Source organism: Rhineura floridana, chromosome 3, assembly GCF_030035675.1.
Source record: "Rhineura floridana isolate rRhiFlo1 chromosome 3, rRhiFlo1.hap2, whole genome shotgun sequence".
Classification (NCBI taxonomy): Eukaryota; Metazoa; Chordata; class Lepidosauria; order Squamata; family Rhineuridae; genus Rhineura; species Rhineura floridana.
In genome coordinates, this window is record NC_084482.1 from 21372974 (window position 1) to 21389165 (window position 16192).

The window sequence follows — 16192 nt, forward strand, 5'->3', positions numbered from 1 at the left end:
TGAAGGGCACCATGATGGTACCCCTGATCTAGACCATCCCTAATGTAGTGATGTCAGCAGCAAGCATATGTATCATATATTGGGGGGAAATTGTGAGGGGCAGTTGGAACATCTGAGAACTGCTCCTCTAGTGCCTCTTGTGTCTGACACCAGGAGCCAGAAGCTGCAAGAGTCATCAGCAGTGGCAGCAGCCTGGGTGAAGAGGCCCTACCCAGCAAGGGACTAAAATCTGGATGCTGGACCAGCAATTGCCAGGCTCAGGACATTTCTTCTGAGATCTTAGGTGCCCAGAGATCCCAGAGCAGAATGGGAGCATCTAAAGCAGGTGTGAGATACGTCTGTGGCCCTCCAGATGTTGTTGGACTCCACGTGTCTGCAACTGGACTCTGAATGCAACTTCTGCTTCACAAAGAGCGACTTCCTCAGCAGCTTAGAGAGATTTTGCAAAAGGTCCCATTAGTCCTGTTTCATGCAGTGATGGCGACTTTGTGACATCAAAGCAAGCTTTCATCTTCAGATAAGCAAATCTGGTAATTAAGCCTCCCAACGTTTTTTGGGAGGGAGAGGCAGGGGGTGTATTATTATCCTCCCTAAGAGGTCTATAAACTCAGATATGGTCACACAGCTGATTGCTAGCGTAACCAGGAAGGGGAGCTGAGCCAAATCCAGACTTCTTGATATCCATGCCATAATTACAAGTCTTGCTTCCTCCCTTGTGTGTGTGTGTTTAATATTGCATTGTCGGTGTGGTAAACAATGGGTTTGTGAAATCCCCTGAACCCTTTTTTATCTGCCGGGTGAACAGCTGCTGAACGATGCATTGAGCACGTGGGAAATTGATCACCTAAATGTACCAAGGTAATAAAAGTCTGGGAAGTTCTTTGGTCCCCCATTTCAATGCTGGCCAAACCCAGCTGCCCCAAGCGGATATAAAGGCCTGGTTTCTCCACACGTAACCACAGCGCTTCTGCGTTTTTCGCTCTGCCTTTTCACTTCTCCCCATCCTCTTCCAGCTTCCACTCTTCTGTGAAACTGTGTCTTGCCAATCAAACCTGGCATGCGGCCCCAGGAATTTAATTTCTTGCTCGGCTGTCCTACAACCCGCAGGGCACATGTCCCAGGTCAGCACTTCCTGTTCTACCAGGGTCTTTGGCTACAGAGGAGTGGGCTGCTTTAGTAGCAGGAGCCTGGGTGGTGCCAGCTCTTACAGCTCCAGGATCGCTGTCGGCAATTGCCTGCCACCGAAGTGCAGATATGGGTATCAGGGTATCGGTACCGGTGGATATGGCTATTGTGGCTTCAGATATGGCTATGGTTTCAGGCGTGCTGGGGTCTGCACACCGTGTTCCCCTGGCATCACCCCTATTGCATGCAATGAGACATTACTGCAACCTCTCAACCTCGGAATGAACGCCATGGCCCAAGCGGTGAAATGCCAAGAGAAGAATGAAAGTCAGTGCCTCAGTAGCAAGTTTGCCTGTTTCATTGACAAGGTGAGTTACAGAAGGCCCGTAGCTTAGTGGTAGAGCATTTGCTTTGTATGCAGAAGGTCCCAGGTTCAATCCATGGCATCTCCAGGTAGGACAGGCACATCCACCTTGAACCTCTACAGGAATGCTGCCAGTCAGTGTAGACAGTGCTGAGCTAGATAGGCCAATGGTCTGACTCAGTATAAGGCAGGTGTGTTCCTAGGAGTTGGGCAGGAAATGTGTGCAAAATGCTCAGACCTGAGATGGGATGATCAAGCTTCACTCTTTGGTTATATTTCAAAAGCAGCCCAAGTCACATCATAGGAGATCTGAATCAAAGCCAGCCTGTTACACGCTGAATACAGTGCCACAGGATGTGGTGATGACGATTAACCAAGATGTCTTTTTAAAGGGAGGTGAAAAAATGGAGTGCTGTTGTGCTAATGTCCCGCTTGTAGGCTTCCCAGAGGCATCTAGCTGGCCACTATGGGAAACTGGATACAGGACCAAACAGGACTTTGGCCTGATCCAGCAGGGTGCTTCTTATGTTCTTATGTATAGAACAGGGCTAGGGTGCCGGTGGCTCTCCAGATGTTGCTGGACTGCAACTCCTATCACCCCTGTTGGCTGTTCTGGCTGCAGCTGATGGGAGCTGGAGTCCAGCAACTTCTGGAGAGTCACAACTCCTCGTCCCTGGTATAATGAGAGCTAAATGAAACCTCCATGCTCAGAGGAGTTTACTGTTGAAATGTTGCAGGGGGCTGTTGCCTTAACACCCTGCTTGGGGGTAAGGGTTCTGGAAGCGTATGGCTGACCACTTCTGAGAACAGGATGCTAGACTAGGTGTCCCCTTGCTTGATCCACCAGTTTCTCATATTCTCAACAACACATCTTCTTCTTCTTCTTCTTCTTCTTCTTATTATTATTATTATTATTATTATTAAAAAGAGCCATATATATATGGACAGGTCTCTCTATCTGAAGGGCTGTCAGAGGATAGTCCTCTGTTTGAAAGAGTCCTCTGTTTGAAGGGATGCCCAGTCCAAGTCAGGCGCAAAGATAAAGAAGAGCCATGAGAGTGTTGGACTGAGACTTGGGAGACCCAGATTCAAATCTCCACTCAGCCGCAAAGCTCACTGGGATGACCTTGGGCCAGTAACCATCTCTCACCCTAACCTGCCTCACGGGGTTATTGTGAGGATTAAAAGTGGGGGAAGGACCACGTATGCCACCTTAAGTTCACTGGAGGAAAAGTCAGGATATAAATATAGTAAACAAATAAAAGAATCCATCCACAATGAGCACTAGGACAGCAGACAGGGCAGAGCATACAGGTCACCTGGTCCCAGTCTTCCCCACTATGGTGAGATGTACTGTATTGCTACTGAAATTATAGTAATTGTTTCTCAATTTGTAACTATACATAATAAATCAGCTCATGCAAAGTTTATGCAAAGTGGTGTCCTCTTTTTCAGTGAGGGTGTAAACAGAAGTGGGTGATAGTATGGGAAGTAATCAGGAGAAGGGAGTTCCTTCAATGATGGTGGATACCAATGGATGTTAAAAGGGTGTGTGCGTGCTTCTTATTTTCCATTGTCTTGAAACATCTCCCTTTGCAGAAGCTGTTTGTCCTGATCTTTAACCGCAACCTCCCCTCTAGTTTGTTTTGGGGTGTGCCCCCTTTCCCCTTTGCTTGTATTCCTTCCCAGTGGAGGTGGCATGCAATGGCTAGAGCTGCACAGTCAGTGGGTCAGTGGGGACAATTTACATGACACCCCTTCCTCCCCAGCCACCAGTGGTTCAAGCAACTTATCTTCTCTTTCGCTTTAGTACCAGGAGTTGAGAACGACTGCAGCCAAACACTGTGACAACCTGCGCAGCGTCAAGGAATAACTTAGCAAGCTGACAAGAGCAGTCCATAGGCTGGAGGTAGAAGTTTCAAATGTCAAATGCCAGGTGAGACGGGAGAAGGTTGACTTCTTGGAGCCACAACTGTGAGGTTAGCTGCAGATTGGAAGAGGGCTTCAGAGGAATCATAGCTACTGTATGCTTATGAAGAAATCAGGTTTTGTAGGCCAGGGCTTTGCATGTTCTGTGATCACACAACAGATCACTCTTGGGCACAGAGTTCAGCATCCTGGACAAATACCTCTCTCTCTCTCTCTCTCTCTCTCTCTCTCTCTCTCTCTCTCTCTCTCTCTCTCTCTGTGTGTGTGTGTGTGTGTGTAATTTCTAGTCCTTAATGCTGCTTGAAAACAATTCCTTTTTAAATATTTGAAGACCTGAGGTGAATAAATAATATTGAAGGTGGAGTGGTGGAATTATTGCAAATAAGACTGTTAGGTCAAATCCACACCATACATTTAAAGCGCTATTATACCACTTTAACAATCATGGAGACTCCTGAGAATTCTGTGAGGTCAGCACAGCTCCCAGGATTCTCCATGACTGTTAAAGTGGATGTGACCTTTTACTTGTGCAATTAGGAAGCATAGATCTGAATTCAGCCATTGTTCTTTGATGAGGAGCAGAGCTAGGGATTAGAGTTGCCAGGTTCAGGGCCTGAGACTGATCCTGTATCTTTAGGAGAAGAGAAAGTCAGCCAAGTGCAGATGTTCTTGCAACACGGTGATGGGAAAAACCACAAGGTGGAATTCTCCCTCCCCCCTGCACAACTTTTAAAGATACAGAAGACCTCTTGGAGGCAGGGCCTGGCAACCAAGAGGACTTCTATATCTTTAAAAGTTGTGCAGGGGGAAGGGAGAATTCCACCTTGTGGTTTTTCTCATTACAGTGTTGCAAGAACACCTGCACTTGGCTGACTTTCTCTTCTCCTAAAGATAAAGGATCAGTCTCAGGCCATGAACCTGGCAACCCTACTAGGGATGGCAGAAAATTCCTTCTAGCCCACATTTTTAAGCATAGTAATATGATTTGCACCCCCTGGGCTAGCACATAGAGTGGAACATAATTATCTTTCCAATTTCACACCTCTCTGAATTTTGCGATACAGTTCTCGACCAAAAAAAGAGGCAAAAGATATTAAAAATACATATCTTAGGATAAAATATGTACATTGAGAAAAATATGTATTTATTTTGTGATAAAATAATATTTAAATATGAATGTTGTAGAGATTTTTAATTATATATATATATAAAACAAATGAATGTAGAAACAGGATGCAATAGACTTATAAATGAACACACATGAAATTGGATAGACTGACCTGTCTCTAGGTATGTGAATGCCATTAATAATGCCCTCCCCTTGTTAAGCAACCCTTGCCTGTCCCATCATGTATGCAAGTATTGCCATACGATTGCATGGAGATTTATGGTGGGAGGAAGTGAGTTGAATGGCGAACGCTTACAAATATTACTGCCGGGTGGATGGGAATTGCTCACCAAAGAGAAGTTGTGAGTCTGGTGGCATCTCCTTTTTCTTTGAATGTGCTCTGGTCCGAAGTCATCCCCTTGCTCAGACTTGGTTTCCCCCATCATACAATTAGATCGTTCCAGTGACCATCTCTCAAACCTCTCTCATAACGCTGGAACTCATGAACATCCAACAAAGCTGAATGTTGGAAGATGCAGGACAGACAAAAGAAAGTACTTCTTCACACGGTGCATAGTTAAACTATGGGATTTGCTCTTATAATATGTAGTGATGATGGCCACCAACTCGGATGGCTTTAAAAGGTAATTAGACAAATTCATAAATAATAATTATAACAAAGATAAAGCTTTTGATTACCAGCCATGATGGCTATTTTTTGGGGCAGTGTGCCTCTGAATACCATTTGCCACATAAATCACAAGTGGGGAGAATGCTTTTGTGCTCAGATCCTGCTTGGGGGCTTCCCAATGGGGCATGTGGTTGGCCACTGTGAAAACAGGATGTTGGACTAGATGGACCTTTGGCCTGATCCAGCATGACTCTTCTTATGTTCTTATGTTACACCATTTTGAAACTGAATGATTACAGTGTGGGAAAGAATATATGAAAGAATAATGAGCCTATGTCAGCCCACAAAATCTCCTGGGGATTTCCTGAATTGTTGTGGAGTGTTCAGATAAATTCTTACCACCCACTCCTTAGTTCTTTAGAGTTTGAACTGAAACAGATGAGACATTGCAATAACTAGAAAAATCACAGTTAAGCGACCAACATCACTGAGTTTATGTGCTGTTGTGATGCTGCGCCTTGTCATCGCAGCAAGCGAAACTGGAAGAGGAGGTAGCTGCGGCTGATGACCGTGGGGAGATGGCTGTGAAAGATGCCAAATGCAAACTGGCTGAGCTAGAAGATGCCCTGCACAAGGCGAAGCAAGATATGGCATGCCAACGGCGAGAGTACCAGGAGGTAATGAATGGCAAGCTTGCCCTGGATATTGAGATCGCCACCTACAGGAAGGTGCTGGAAGGGGAGGAATGCAGGTGAGCACCATAATAAGCAAGACTGGCTAGGACTGGATTAATCAGTAAGCTTGCTATGCTGTAGCACTGTTTGTGGCCCACCAAACATAATATACACACCAGTTACGTATTGCCTGCCAGAGGCTTGATAAATCGCCTGTTTTAGTGCCTGCCAAGGACTGCAAAAACAGGAGGATATCAAGCACCTGGCAGAACGTAAAAAGATGGTGCTCGGTGAATATACGTTATTGAGCAATCTATATCTATACAGTAAACAAACAGATATAAAACATTCTTCTCTGGGACATGCTTGGCTCAATGAGTCACACTTTTTCAGTACTGCTGTTAAGTCCCCATGGAAGAAGGAAACAAATGAAATAGCAAAGCATTATTTTAGCTGTGTGGATTTGTCTAAGTAGTTGTAGGTGCTTTTTTTCCTTTTAAAGGTGTTTTTAGTGGCTTTAACTGCAGCCTCCAGTGCAGAAATATAGCAGGCACAATTTTCCTATCATTTCACCTGCTAGATGTATGTGTCTGTCCACTGGAGGCTGGTCCATGAGGGCAAATGGGGCACTGGCCAAGCAACCTCAGTCAGGCCTCAGCCAGCCCCTGTCAGCCTGCCTTCTTACTTACAACCCGTTCAACAGGAAGCACCGGCTGTCAGCTCCTTCCTTCTTAATCTCAGGACAGGGATGAGGATGGGGGCAAAACTTGAATCAGTTGGATCCGCCTGTCATTGGTGCCAGTTCCACCTATTGTTGGCCTCTCTGCCTTCCTCTCTATCAGTCCCAATGGGCGCCAACCACCACTGTGTGTTTTAGATTGCTGTTCAACGCACCAGAGGTCAGTAAAAGAAATGTTTGCCACACTATTTCAAAAGCTGAAGACAGAAAATGTTTAGATTCTGTTCCCCATGAACAATGGGACTCTAGGAAACAGGGACAGTGGCAATAGGTAGCTGCCTTGAACTAGACCAGACTGTTTGCCCATTTAGTCCAGTATTGTCTACTCTGACTGGCAGCAAAGGCAGAGGATGTCTTTCCCATTACCTGCTACTCAGAAATGGAGATGCCAGGGATCGAACCTGGAACCTTCTGTACACAAAGCACATGCTCCACCATTGAACTACAACCCCATTCATGGTGCCTTAGAAATTATAAGAAGCAGCTCTAGGTGCATAATTGACCACCATGGTCAGAAAGCCTCAGAGAGAAGTTATGGGGTGAGAAAGAAACTGGCAGGTCAATTTGACATGCTTCAGGCCTGATGTTGGGCCAAGATTTTTCAGTGGATGAATCTGTGAACTGTTTATAGCAATAATGGTGATTTTGTAGCAAAGAACAATTAGTGAACAACTTTTTTTAACTTCTTATTAGATTGGGTGAAGGAGAATGTGGTGTGAACTTCTGTAAGTATTCTGATATTCTCTTCATTTTTCTCTGCCATTATTATTATTATTATTATGGTCGTAGGTGTCTACTACAGACCCCCTGGCCAAGAAGAGGTGGTAGACGAGGCCTTTCTCAAACAAATCTCTGAAATCTCAATGAGGCAGGAATTAGTAGTGATGGGGGACTTCAACTACCCGGATATCTGGTGGGAGACAAACTCTGCGAAGCACAAAGCCTCCAACAAATTCCTGAGGGGCCTTGCTGATAATTTCCTCTTTCAAAAAGTAGAAGAAGGAACAAGGGGATCGGCAATCCTGGACCTGGCTACCAATCGAAGATGGTAAAAAGCATTCCGTGCCACCGAGGCCACCTGGGCCTCAAGAGACAAGGAAGGATCGAAAAGAACTCCCAAGCTACGAACCTGTTCCTTCAAGGGGAGTGTAACCCCATCAAGAACAGGATGAACATCCACCATCTGGGCAGAGAAGGCACTCACCAATGACTGCGATTGCCGTAATTCCCTCACCATTGACCGTACTGGCTGGGGCTGATGGGAGTTGGAGTTCAACAGCACCTAGAGGGCCACAGGTTCCCTGCCCCTGCCCTAAGGCATTTGATGTCTTCGGATAGAGGACACACTGTATCATGCTATCACCCAGAGAATAAAGTGGAAGCCTCTCAAAGGTTTGGTGTGATAGTGCCACAAAATGAATCCTTGCTTGTCATGTGGGGCTTCCCGTGCAGTGGGGACAGCGTTGTTTATGTGCTGCAAAACACTGGAGCAGCACAAAAACATTCAGCTTGATAGTGTTCATATTGATATGCACTGTACAACATCTACCTGTCTGGGACTCAAAATACTGAAGCCAAAATGACTGGCAGAGCAGTGGTTCATCTGTAGACGCTTCTGCTTACGTTATTAAGCAATTGCCTGCATCATGCCCAAAGCAGAATCTCTTATGCTAAATCCGTGGGAATGAAACTGTCTGAGGGGAAGAAGACTTATGGTCTCTCAGCAGCAGTTGTCCAAGGGATGTTCTCATTTTCCTTTGACTTTGCGTCTTGTAGACTTTCTTGGCAGGAATAGAAAGAAAACAAGTAAGGACACAGTTATTGTGCCAAGCAGATATTCATGCAGATGCATATAGCAATTACCATGTTTTTTTTACCCAAATCCCACACACAGTCTTGATACTGGTACTTGGATTGGGAAGGGAGATATATCCTGGAGACAGAAGCAGCGCAGAATAACCAGGAAAAATGCAGCTAGTACTAAATATAAGTGCCCAGCTGAATCCAACCAAAGGCCCATCTAATCCAGCACCTTCTCCTCCCAGTGGCCAGATGTCCATGGGAAACCCACAAGCAGGACCTGAGTGCAAGAGCACACTAATCACTTGTGTTTCCGAACGACTGGTGCTCCAAGTCATACCACCTCTGACTATGGAGGCAGCACATGACCGTCATGGCTTAGGAGCCACTGGACAGCTTTATCTCCTATGAATTTATTTAAACCCCTTTAAAGATGTCCAGGTTGGTGGTGTCACCACCACCACATCTCATGGCAGCCAATTCCAGAGTTAAGCTGTGCGCACTGCTGTGTGAAGAAAAGCCTCCTTGTGTCTATCTTGGATCTCCCACTGTTCAGCTTCATTGGATGAGCCCAGGTTCTAGCATTATGAGAGAGGGAGAAAAGTTTTTCTCTGACCACTTTCTCCACACCATTCATATTCCTCTGTCATGTCTCCTCTGGCTCGCCTTTTTTCTCTAAACTAAAAAGCCCTAAATGTTGTAACCTTTCCCCACAAGGAAGTTGCTCCAGGCCCTTTATCATTTTAATTACCCTTTTCTATACCTTTTCTACATTTTCATTATCCTTTTTGAGGTGCGGTGAACAGAATTGTATAGTATACAGTAGTTCAGTTGCACCGTGGATTTGCTATAAAGGCATTATGATATTGGTAGTTTCCCACTCCTATCCCTTTCTTAAAGATCCCTATCAAGGAACCTGTATTTTGCACAACCACCACACACTGGGTCAACAGCGGAACTGTGCGACAGAACTCTGGGAGCAACAGAACATCATTAAGGCTCATCATCCCAACGGATGAGAAGGATAGAGAAGAAATTCAGTTCCTCAAACAATACACAAACTGAAACATGGCCATCCTCCAAACATTTCACTTCTCTGAATTTTGCAGTGAAGTTCTTCAACCAAATAATGTGTACAACAACACATATAGTTGGGAAAATGTGTATAAATCTGTATATTAGTTAAAATAACAAAAATGCATTGTTAGGGAAAATTGCTTGCAAAAACATGTATACCAGCCAAAACACACACAAATGTGGGTGCATTAGGAGAAATACGCAGTAAAATACTAAAGAATTTTCATGAGGACTTAAAAAAAAAATCCACAAACTGATGTGGAAATGTGGAGAACTGAACTTAAGACTGGAAAAATGAAAAACTCAGAGAAACCAAAATGGACAGATTCACTCATCCTTATTGCTCTGCAACATAAGTCAAAGTTCACAAAGACTTCGAATTATGTTACAGAGCCTGTGAGTGGCAGGAGGAAAGACTTGTCTCTATACGGAGCTTTTAAAAATAGAAGTTTGTGGGACAGAGCAGCAGAGGCAGGCATGGGCCACCTTGTGCAGGTAGCGGGAATCCACCTGAGTGCAAAATCTAGAATGATCTGATTCGGGTCCAGATGAGATCAGGTGAGTCTGCTTTGGAATCTGACTTCTGCAGATTCCTCCCTCATCTCTACTCAAGGCATCCCACAGCCATATTCCATCTTGAAGCCCAGGGAACAAAGGAGAATTGGGAATTGAGACAGGACTCAGGAAATGGTTGGAGAGATTGTCAAGGGACCCCGGAAAGGTATCCATGAGGTACTTCGGGCTAATTTAGGACTAAAGCAGATTCTTCCAGTCCCCAGCTATGCTGAAGTTCCCTACTGGGTCCCACACCTCTTCCTTTGAGGCAATATCCTGGTAGGACAGGATCATAAGAGCTTCTTTCCTAATTAAGAGAGAGAGGACCCCCTTTCTTTTCAACTTAGAGAAAAGCGGTTTAGAGAGGATGGTTTTGAGAAGACGGGATGTGGAAGGGAGAGGGGTTTGAACAGCCACCCCGTTGCCATTGCTGTGCTGAAATGGGCAGACTGCCTGCCACAGCTGCTTTGCATTTTTAAACAAGGGGCAACTGTTTGCAAGTTCCCCATGTATTGTGTACATTGGCCTTTAAAAGTCTCATCCAGTGGTTCCTGACACTGCTGCCATCGACTGTCCTTGCTAGCTGCCCTGTTTTGTTTTGAGCGAATGGGGAACAGGGAAAGACATCTGCCCAAGCCCCAAAATGTCTAACTCCAGGGGTTCAAAAAGCAATTTGTTATTCATGAGATTATTTCCAGCTGCTGCTCAAAGTTAGCTTGCTGCCCCCAAATCATAGCTGGATGAGAGCTAGCCAGTTCTGTGGTGGGGATCACAGTGGCCATATGCCAGGGATGTGGTAGTGGGCTGTGTGCCCCCCTACAGGTGTAATTGGACTTCACCTCCCATCAGCCCCAGCTAGCTTGGCAGTTGGTTAGAGGATGATGGGAGTTGTAGTCCAGCAACATTCAGAGGGCACCAGGTTCTCCACCCCTGCCACCACTCAGATGGTAGCCAAGAGGGGTGGGGGCAGGTGAAGCAGGGGGACAACAAAAAATCCTCTCGCTTGCTTTCCCCAGCTTTCCCACATTTTTTAAAATAGGAATTGCATCATCATTAGAATTAGTAAAATTTCTCCCCCCGGGGGAGGCAAGTAGTACGAGTAAGGATGATGAAGTAATGCTTGCAAGTAAGAGCCTGCAAAATTATGTTCTAATAGCTGGGATGTTCTAGCCTCACATCCTTCTCACATTCTGTAGCAAGTTTGATATGAATTGCCTTCCAGCTTGGCAAAAAAGGGCTTGCAAACAGATTGCCAGGTATTTCACAGTTTGCGGGTTTTTCATGCTAGTTAGCTTGAGTTAGAATCCCACTGTAGCCTAATTGGGTGGAGGGGGGGGCAAGTCCCTGGCTCAAATCTGGGATCAGTCTCAAACTCATTAGGAGACAATTGGCAAGCCACTACCCTCTTGTCTCAGTCCCCCTTCTGAAAAGAGGGGATAATAATAATAACCTTGGCCTACTTTGCAGGGATGTGGTAAGGATTACTGAGATGACATACGTGAAATGTCAGCTCCAAAATTCTGTAACTGAGACCTCCTCAGTGGTCCTGTTTAACTTGAAAGAGATTGAGGATACAAAACAACAATTCTGTCATGCTGCTTTGGACTTCTTTGAGTGCTCTGTGCAAAATAAAAATAGTACCAATTTAGGGGTTTGAGGCCCTAGCAAATGCAATAACAACAACAACAATAAAGTAGTAGTAGAAGAATTTTATGTGACGTCATGCAGCTTCTTGATTCAAAGTGCAGCTAAGAGAAATCACTGCTGAAATTCTATTTGTTTAGTTTAACATGATTAATTAATTATTACATTTATACCCCACCTTTCTTTCACCATGGAACCCAAGGCGGCATACATGTGGTTCCCAGATGGTTTCCCATCCAGGCACTGACCAGACGCAGACCTGCTTAGCTTCAGCAAGGTGGTGGCCTCCTGTGCCTTCAGACCATAGCCTGGGACCAGATGAACAGATGCACTTAAAAACGGGGGCTTCAGAAAGTTAGATCGGGAAATACATGCCTATTCAGAAAGAGCCTGAATCACAGCAGATTATGGCTCATCCTCAGGTGGAAAAAATGTTTTCAGTTCTAGGAGTCATCCATCAAATATGTGAGGTAGCAATATCAAGTGCATCTGACTTTTGGTAACAGCTATGGACTCACTAGATGCAATGGCGATTGACCCCAGAAGGTCAGGGCTGCTCCTGTCATGGAGTATTTCCACAGATAGCTATTTTGACCTCTTTTGGAATCCTGCCAGAAACAGTGCTCCTTCCTCATTGATGTCAGAGCTGGTTCTGGTTGTCTTAGCCGCATCAGTGGAGCAAAGAGCATATGAAATACTTGAATTGGGAATTAGTGTCCTTCAGCAGCTGTAGGGTGCACTTCCTTCACGACCAAGGATTCCCACTCACAAGGAGAAATATGATCCGCAAATCCCCAAGTACTAAAAAATCTTATTGATGCAAACTTTTGGCCTGTTTCACACATGCTCCCTTATGTGATTTCTCTACACTTGATGAGTGGCAAGTGAATGTGTGAACTAACTTGGTTGAAAAGTGATGGGATGCCCCATTCACGTATGTGGTCCACCATTGAATATGCATGTGTGAAATGGACCATATAGAAAAAATTATGTGAGAAGTGGCTCTAACATGACCAACAGAGTTACTTTTTCTGGAATATAAAGCTGCCATCAAGAGTCAGCATGATGTAGTGGTTAGAGCAGGGATAGCCAACATGGTGCCTTCCAGGTCTTTTGGACTACAACTCCCACAAGATCTAGTAACATGGCCAATGGACAGGGATTATGAGAGTTTTAGTCAAAACAATCTGGAGGGCACCACATTGGCTACACCTGTTGGAAGTGCAACAGCAGGGAACATCAGTTTGTAACTTAAGGGTTAATTCTGATCTGAATAAGTCAGCCAACTAAAAGGGCAGTGGTGGTGTTCCTTAGCAACCAGGCAGAGTGGATTATTTATGCTGGGTAGCACATGCTCTGATTAGCTGTGTAGATTTAAGGGGAGGGGTTCCCCCATGGATGTCTGGTTGTATGTTTCCCTGCTTGGTACAAGGCCTGAACTAAGAAAGACAAAACCTCTCTGTTTATTTCTCCTTAAATTATACACTGCATTTGTTCACTTTATCCAGTAAAGTGTTATCAGGATCTTTTCTCTCTGAGCTTCGACTGTATTATTTGACTTTGCTAACCGCCCCTGTCTTAGCGTGTCAGCCTAATTCACAGGATTACAGTGAAGACACTGTCTTGAGATCCTTAGAGGAAGTGTATAAGTATTGTGCATGTGTTGCTCAAATTCCATTGTAGTCAAAGGGGTTCAAAGCTGACCAACTTTGTTATCGTTTCCTCTCTTTGACCAGCAGAATTCCAAAGGCTGACAAATAATAGGAACCTTCAATGGGGGCAATGAGTAAACTTTATTTAAAAAAGATAAAAAAGAGAGAATTAATGTTCATTCCATCTCACAAATCCAGGTACCTACATTCATTGCTACATGACAGAGAAGCACTTCTGATGTGATATAGATACAGAACAGTGTAGCTGGTCATAGTGTCAGCTGTCAGTCATTCACTCCAAGTCATTCACATCATGCATAATGAAACAATGGTGCTGTCTAGGGTTAGCTGTTTCAGTGGGTTTATTCCATCTGAAAGTGACCCTTGGGGCAGAATAGGATGGCAAGAGTTAGCTTCAGAAACCGCAGAGTTCAAAGCAGAATGTGAATTGTAACTGAGAATGTGTTGAGACTGGGTCCCTTCCTCCTCCTAACATCTAGCAGGAGCTGGAGAAATTTCAGAGTATTAAATGGGTGGATTTTAAGATTCAGGTGTATTCATATTAATTCCAAAGGGGGAATTAAATACTTTTAGACCCCACCTTCTATGCTAAAGGAGCAAAGAAAAAAATCAACTCCAGTTAGAATTTGTGAAGGTAGGGAGCTGCAGTGACATCATGACTAAGGCTGCTTATGAAACCCTCCTCATCTGCCAAATTTCTCCTTGGATCTGTGGTTCTGTACTGCCTGTTCAATACCATGATTACAAACAAAAAAGCAGGATGTGATAAATGTGGCACCATGTGAGAATTGCATGCTTCTTAATTTCGTACATCGCTACAGTGCAGAATAGGAGGTAAAGGCATCAGAAGACCATTCTGAGTAGAAGTTTGCTCTGATTTCATTTTTCTTTTCTTTTTTTGCCTTTCACCATTTTTTTCCTTCCAGGAAAATTGGGAGTGGGCAATCAATTTCTGCATCAAAAAGAGACAACATAAAAACTGCCTGGATAGTTTAGAATTTTGTTTTCCAGTTGAACCTCGCTGTCAGTTAAATAAACAGCAGAACTCCCTTTGATCTCAATGGGAGCAGCACCACATGTTTAGGCCAGGACCAGGGAATCTTTCCCCACACCACCACCAGCACACCATAGATATACTTATACGATAAGTGTGGGGATGGGGAACCCTCCAGATGTTGTCAGACTACAATTCCCATCGTCCCTAACCACTGGCCACACTTGCTGGGGCTGATGGGAGTTACAGTCCACAACATCTAGAGGGCCATGTAAATCCCTGGACTGAAGCCAGGGGTGGGGAAACATTTTGGCCTGGTGGGCCAGACCTTTATCCTCACCGCCACCATAGGGCAACTTGGACAGGTAAGTGGGCCCGCATCAGCTGACATAATAATGCCACAGGTGATTGACAAGCAGGCAGTCCCACTGTCAAAGTTGGTCCATGGTGGTAGGGGAAAGACAGTAGCCAAGCAGGATTGAACTCCCTGTGCATCAGCTGATGCAGGGGAGTTCAATCCTGTTTCCTGCAGGGATTGGCTGCATGAGCAGCTGATTGAGCTGCATCTCTATGTGCCTCACACTTGACATCACATATGATGTCAGATGTTGGGCAGATGGAGGCAGCCTGCCAGGCCAAATTTGATTCCCCACCCCTGACTTAGGCTGTATATGAGGGAGGAGGCATAATGTCTTTGCAGAATATAGCATCATCATTTCATTCATTACGGCTGGATTTTGTAGCAGGTTTGGTTGTTGGGAAATAATGATCTACCCCACTTTTTTGCTTTCTCTGTTGTGAGGGAAAGAGGGGAAGAAATAGAGATGTGTTCAGGCAGTGATGATCTTGGTTTTCTGGGCTTAGTTTCTGACACTTCTTCTGGATGTGCTTGTTGTCATACTGTATGCCGATTTCACGCCGCTCGAGCCACCTCCAGGGGAAAAGCTGAGGCCTCCACCGCTGCCCATGCCACTTCCAAAGCTGATTCCTCCTCCGTAGCCGAAACCACCTCCGCTGCCATATGCTCCACCAGAACTGGAGTTGAGCACAGCTGTAGGACATAAGCATCACAGTGTGTTTTACTGAAATACCATAGCAGGGTAGCCTCTTTTTGGAAATGCATTTCCAACAACAAGGGACTGTTACCAATAACACTAGGGGCCAGCCGAAACTTTTCGCCACCTTTTCTATGACATTTTTGGATACTTTTTGCAAAAATGTTTAAATTGCCCTCTCTTGCTCTCTCCTTCAATTGATTTCACTTGTTCTAAGAGATAGCATCATCTTGCCAAATCTGACTGGCTACATAGCACCGCAGTGTCACCTGATTCACTGTGTGATCCCTGATTGACTAGAATTGCCCACCAAAGGAAAAACACTTCTTTTGTTTAGGAAAGTCACTTGCAGAATATCACCTGCACCATGGAGAATCATTGAAGAATCAATCATGGGGGTGGCAGGGGAGGAAGGCTTCAGGCAGGCAGGCAGGAAGCTGGGCCAACCTTTTCCCAGAAGACACAGCCAGGGATCAGTGATAGGTCTTGGCCTTTTCACTGGGTTTTCCCACTCTTACCTGATGCCCTGCCCTGATAGCTATGGATCGCGCTCTGGGTCATCTAACCTGACCTGTAGTGATCTGTGGCTGTCTGTACCCAAATTGTCTGATGCCGGAGTACTTCTGAAGAGATCCAATTTGGCTTGGGCCTCGAGTCTTGGGCGAATCCAGTGCACAACCCTAATCCATACTTCTTTCTCAGCCACCAAAATCCAAGCCTATAAGTTTTCTCAAACAATGTTCAATGGCCGGTATTAAGCAGCCATGGATCTCCTTAACTGACTACTCTGACATTTGTTTGTCTTCTATGTTTGTTTTGTTTTA

At 44.9% G+C, this 16192-nt stretch overlaps 2 protein-coding genes across 2 annotated transcripts in view; one reads left to right on the plus strand and one right to left on the minus strand.

Moving 5' to 3' along the window:
* The first annotated feature begins 1112 nt into the window (after positions 1 to 1112).
* Positions 1113 to 9389, plus strand: LOC133382333 (keratin, type II cuticular Hb4-like). Its single transcript, XM_061622023.1, is given in 5 exon segments — positions 1113 to 1493; positions 3300 to 3425; positions 5688 to 5908; positions 7264 to 7295; positions 9271 to 9389. Coding segments are annotated over 5 exon segments (879 nt in total).
* Positions 9390 to 13420: 4031 nt separating this feature from the next.
* LOC133379508 (keratin, type II cytoskeletal cochleal-like) overlaps positions 13421 to 16192 on the minus strand; it is a 29292-nt gene continuing 26520 nt past the window's right edge. Inside the window, exon 9 of the mRNA XM_061614918.1 lies at positions 13421 to 15364. Within this exon, the coding sequence (XP_061470902.1) occupies positions 15174 to 15364 (191 nt within the window). The 3' untranslated portion in view covers positions 13421 to 15173. The remainder of the gene's footprint in view (positions 15365 to 16192) is intronic.